This window comes from Sinocyclocheilus anshuiensis, unplaced genomic scaffold (genome assembly GCF_001515605.1).
Source record: "Sinocyclocheilus anshuiensis isolate Anshui unplaced genomic scaffold, SAMN03320099.WGS_v1.1 scaffold534, whole genome shotgun sequence".
In the NCBI taxonomy this organism is placed as follows: Eukaryota; Metazoa; Chordata; class Actinopteri; order Cypriniformes; family Cyprinidae; genus Sinocyclocheilus; species Sinocyclocheilus anshuiensis.
The window spans coordinates 1,514,842-1,520,412 of NW_015547712.1; the positions used below are offsets into that span (position 1 = coordinate 1,514,842).

General features: G+C 38.5%; 2 protein-coding genes across 2 annotated transcripts in view; one reads left to right on the plus strand and one right to left on the minus strand.

Annotated features, from left to right (window-relative positions):
- Nucleotides 1-1,050, plus strand: part of LOC107704076 (N-alpha-acetyltransferase 20-like) — a 4,623-nt gene extending 3,573 nt beyond the window's left edge. The window contains exons 5-6 of the mRNA XM_016506919.1: nt 343-488; nt 792-1,050. Coding sequence (XP_016362405.1) covers nt 343-488; nt 792-877 — 232 coding nt within the window. The 3' untranslated portion in view covers nt 878-1,050. The remainder of the gene's footprint in view (nt 1-342; nt 489-791) is intronic.
- Nucleotides 1,051-1,339: 289 nt separating this feature from the next.
- LOC107704074 (crooked neck-like protein 1) overlaps nt 1,340-5,571 on the minus strand; it is a 10,331-nt gene continuing 6,099 nt past the window's right edge. The window contains exons 12-14 of the mRNA XM_016506918.1: nt 4,815-4,916; nt 4,481-4,729; nt 1,340-1,939 (exon numbers count right to left, since the gene is read on the minus strand). Of these exons, the coding sequence (XP_016362404.1) occupies nt 1,577-1,939; nt 4,481-4,729; nt 4,815-4,916 (714 nt within the window). The 3' untranslated portion in view covers nt 1,340-1,576. The remainder of the gene's footprint in view (nt 1,940-4,480; nt 4,730-4,814; nt 4,917-5,571) is intronic.

A 5,571-nucleotide genomic window follows, 5' to 3' on the forward strand; every position in this document is an offset into this window, starting at 1 on the left:
GTAGACATGTGGGGGCGTGTTCGAACGAGCCATTTTAGGTAGGCGTGGTTGACTCTTAACTTTTATAAAGAATATCTCTTTGGATTTGAGACTTTAGTCTTTGCAACTTTACAGATCTTCTTTATGCACCAAGAGCTTGGCAACACTCCAAAGAGAAAGGAAAAATTGAAATCGCATCATATGACCCCTTTAAATAAATGCATGTGAAAATAAAATTAGGCAGAACAATATAAACTGAAATCATATTGGTTATCAGCCATAACATGACATTAAATATTGGTATTTGCACAGTATGTGTATCCGGACTCTAAATGAGTTCTCCTGTGTTTCTCGTTTTTTTAGGAAGGGCGGATTTTTTGTGGATCTCTTTGTGCGAGTTTCTAATCAAGTTGCTGTGAAAATGTACAAACAGCTCGGCTACAGCGTGTACAGAACCGTTATAGAGTATTACTCGGCCAGTAACGGTGAACCTGACGAAGATGCTTATGGTAGGTTTTTTTTACTTGTGTGATCATTAAACTACTGTTCAAAAGTTTGGGGTCGGTACAATTTTTTATTTGAAATTTATTACCTGTCCTCCTGCAACGTTTATGCTGCTTGTTAACGTTACCATGCAATCAGACTTACATTTTTCACCTGCTAACAATAAGGACAAAAACAAAAAAAGAGACTTAAATTGCAACATTACCAGTGCAGTAAAACCAAACATCACGGTAAAGACTTTTGCAAGCTAAACTCACATTTCTTCAGAAAATGTACAAATCTTATTTTACTGTTCTTTCATTTGACAGATATGAGGAAAGCTTTATCCAGAGACGCAGAGAAGAAATCCATAATCCCGCTTCCGCATCCAGTCCGGCCAGAAGATATTGAATAACACTAACATGTGGCTCTCTGAAATCCTCAACATCCATCTGGGAAAACAGACATTGGCTTTTTTTGATCACAAAATTGATTTGAAATGTCAGAGAGCCACTGCTTTGAATGAATTGGGTTAATAAAGCTGAAACTAAAGGACTTTGGGACTGTAGTTACATGAAATAAAAAGGTTAAAGCAAACACTTGTTGTATTTGTCTTTTTAAATAACATATAAAACACTCATGTGCAGGTTGATAACTGATTAGCGTACAAAAAAAGTCAGGGTCATAGACCGTTTCTGCTGTAATATTTTTGCCTCCGATAGTTCTCTGGTAGTTTTGCCTGTAATATTGCAAAGGCTGTCAAAATAAACAATCATAATAAACTTATTCCTGTAAATGTGTCAAAACAGGTCCATGCACAGCGTCAGTAAATAAATTAAAAAACGCAGACTACTCAGCCTCTGCATTCTTACTGCATCAGAAAACACTCTGTTTGCTCAATCATCATTAATAACATGACAACTGCAAACATTTGCAATATGATTCCCTCTGATTCTTCAACTACAATGTAAGCGACGATCGGTTTGGGGGCAGCCATATTGAATAGCAGTAAGTGATTGGCACATTTGGGTCACACCTTTATTTTGTTACAAAAGAAAAGAGACAGGCAGAAAGAAACGGAGACAAATAAAGTGTTAAGTTCCACCACACCAGGTCAGTGATTTTCTGTGTCCGCTTTTGTTTGTTCCGTCTTGTCATCTTGGCGGTCACCACCATCACTCTCGCTGTCACTACTGCTGCTGCTCTCTTCGTCATCGTCGCGATCGTCATACTCGTTTTCAGGCTGTTCTCTTTGAGCTGCAGGTCCCTGCTCCTTTGGTTCTGGGCTCTCCTGTGCTTCCTTCCCTTGAGGAACCTGCTGTCCTTCTTCTTCTTCTTCTTCTTCCTGCTCTTCCTCATCCTCATGCTGCTGCTGTTTCTTCCATATCTTGGCCATGGCCAGCAGTTTGAGGTTGGGCTGGTTGGCAGCGTCCTCGGGGAAGATGTAGTCGTAATATTCTTCCCAACCTGCATCCGACTGATAAAAGACAAATGTGTTAGGGATGACTAGTTGATAGGGGTGTGGAACTTCAATTCAATTAATGATTCATAGGTTTTTGATTCAGGAAAGATTTTTTCCCAATTCAAAAGTATTCGATTTTCATCAAGACTCAATTAGATGGACTTCCGGTTAGGCGAACTATGGAGTAAGACGTGTTCGTGGGGGTTCCTGCAGAATTCGACCATATTTCGATACTTATGCACATTTCCACATAATACTCAGTGTCTATGTGTAGTGTTGGTTAGTGGTGTTTTATTTTTTTTTCCTTTCTTGCAACAAAAATTAAAACTAAAAGCAGTAAAGGAAGTAACGCGCAGACATCGCAACAGCGGCCTGCTACTACAAGCACGTCCTCGGCAGAGCTGGATTCAGCCAGCCCGGACGAGTGTACTGAGTTCGCGACGACTTCAAATGATACACAGTCCCTTAAAACCGAGATACTAACTACGTTGCGCAAAGATCTGGAGGAAATATTTCGCTCTGAGTTGCGGTCCATGTTGGGCGATGATTTGGCTACCATCAAGAGCGAGCTTCAGGCGGTTAAAGCATAATTCTCTAATAGTATGGTTTCGATGAAGACGGACATGTCGACACTGAAAAGTACAGTGAAGGACATGGAACACTCGCTTTCCACCTGTTCGGATGACATCACCGTGCTTCAGGAGAAGGTAGAGTGTCTTTCGGCCACTGTGGTAAAACTAGAGGATAAGTGTGAAGATCTGGAAGTCAGATCTCGTCGTAACAACATAAGGATAATTGGAGTTCCAGAAGAAAAACCCTCTACTACCGTGGCGATTTCCAAGCTACTTAAGGAGGCACTTAACATTGACAAGGACATCATCATTGACCGGTCACATCGCGCATTACAGCCATAGACTGTATAAAAACATGGACGTAGTGTCTGTGACGTCACCCGTAGATTTCCGAAGAGCGTTTTTGAAGCTTCGCCTCTTAGCTCATCGGTTAAGACGTCAAGCAGCTAGCCTACTGATTCCACAGATTCAAGACCTATCTGGTCATTTGATATCTGATCCTGAAGGTATTAATGCCACCTTCAAATTATACACTTCTGAATCTCCATCTGGTGCCCAGGATATGGCTTCCTTTTTACAGAACTTAAATTTTACATCTAAACCGATTTCGAATTTTCCAATTATTTGATCCATGTTGCAAAAATGTGGCTCTTTTTCTGGATACAAAATAAATCTCCACAAAAGTGAGTGCTTTCCGATTAATGCATTGGCTATGGGTCTCCTGCAGTCAGATGTTCCATTTAAATTAAGCAAAACAGGATTTAGATACCTTGGCATTAATATTACTCATTCTCTCTCTTCTTTTCTATCTGCTAATTTCTCTCCTTTGTTGGAACAGACTAAGTCTGATTTTCAGCGATGGAGCAATCTGCCTCTATCACTGATAGGTCGGATTAATGCAGTGAAAACGAATGTTTTACCCAAGTTTCTTTTCGCCTTTCAGTGCATTCCTTTGTTTCTCCCCAAGCGTTTTTTTAAATCTATCGACCAGATTGTCACTGACTTTTTGTGGGGTGGTAAAGTGCCCAGAATTCGGAAATCATTGCTTCAAAGATGCCAGCTGAATGGTGGGCTCTCTTTTTTATTGTTATTTATTTTATTTTTTTTATATAGGTTATGTATCATGTTTGTGTTTGGTCTTAAAATGTAAAACAAAAAGTGTTAAAAATTTGTAATCTATTTTCTTGTTGTAATAATATTTGTTTTGATAAAAAGTTTGAACATAAGACTCAATTAGATTTCAATTAACGATTCAGTATTTTTAAGTACATTAATAGGATTATGTAAATGCTTCTCCTGTCTTTGGTAAGAAAAGGAAAAGACAAACTGCTTAAGATTGTTTATTCCAAGCAAGCAATTTCTTTTTTTTCTTTTTTTTATGTATTTATTTCCAAGACTTGTCTTGGTTTGAAAATAATTTTAAATGTGTCGGCAGATTTATAAATAGTTTGTTTGTGCATACAAGTAATATAATTAAATTTTTATGTATTTTAAATTATTGAAAAATATTGAATGAGACTTTTTAGAATTTTATATTGATTCTTGACCGAAACAAACATTTCACGATCCAAAAATCTATTTCAAGGCTGATGCATCGGCAGAATTTCTAATTGATATAGTGAGAAAACCAGAGTCACTATATCTCCAATAATTTGCACATGTAAGTAATTAAATAGTTGTATTTTTTTAAATGCTCAATGATACTTTACAGACTCGCGATTCATTTAATTTTTAGATTCTTGACTGAAACAATACACAAAAATAATTTACATTTCAAATCTTCACGTTTCAAGACTAGCGCACATGCATCGTCAGGATTTCTAATTGTTGCATAAAGAAAACAAGTGTCACTTCAAAAATGTGTGCATGCAAGTAATTTAAATTAATTTTCAATATTTATGATGACTCAATGTAAGACAAAAACCTACACCCACAATCTCAGAACAATCCAACAAACAGGACAGAAGGCGGCATAAACTCTCACCCCGTCCTCTGCTGTGATCTTCCTCCTCTTCTTCACCTTCTCCGGCAGGAGTTTCTGGACTCTCTCCTTGTTGGCGAACGATCCAAACTCGTCCTCAAAGTCTCTCCAGGACTCCAGGAGCATTAGACGTTCCTCCTTCTCCTCACAGCTCTGCATACTCTTATTGGCCTCCTCGTAGATCTGTCTGCATCGCTGTATGCGGTCGTCACTGTCGATGGACAGCTCAAACTGGCCATAGCTGATCCAGACCTACAACATAACCAGAATGGAAACAAATGCATCAGATATTCATTTAGGATGAGCATGTTGTGTTGCCGTCATTCTGGTGGCTTACTTTGACATGTTGAGTACGCTGTAACAGTCTCTTATAAAGTCCTCGTGTGTTGTCGTATTCTTCTTGCTCGATCTCAAAGTCGATGTATGACTTCCACAGCACCTGATGTAAACAATACAATGGAGAAACAGTTAAGAATGACTTGTTTTAACCCTGTAAAGCTTGGCATGAAACAACAGTCTGACATGTTTTTCAAAATGAAACAATTTATTGAACCTTAAGAGAAAATTATTTTTTAAAAACTTTAAAAGTTAACAAGTGCTTTTTGTTAAAGGGTTAGTTCACCCAAAAATGAAAATTATCCCATAAATTATTCACCCTCAATCATTCTAGGTGTATATGACTTTCTTCTTTCAGACGAATCCAGTCGGAGTTATATTAAAAATTGTCTTTGATCTTTCAAGCTGTTTAATGGCACTCAGCGAGTGTTGCATGCATCAGTCCAAAAGCACTTAATTAAAATGCGCCCATCCATAAAAAAAAAAAGTGTCCCACACGGCTCCGGGGGGTGAGCAAAGGCCTTCTGTAGCGAATCGATGCGTTTTTGTAAGAAAAATATCCATATTCAAAACGTAATAATCACTTTAATCTAGCTTGCACTCACTGTTGTACACTGGAAGCAGTTCCGGGCAGATGACGTATGAGGTCAGTGCTGCGCATGCACCAGTGAGTCTCGTGAAAACCAACGTTTGTTAACAGGAGCAAAGGAAGCAAAGTTTCCTTACTTTAGCAAAGGAAAACCAGTCTCCTCTTGGCT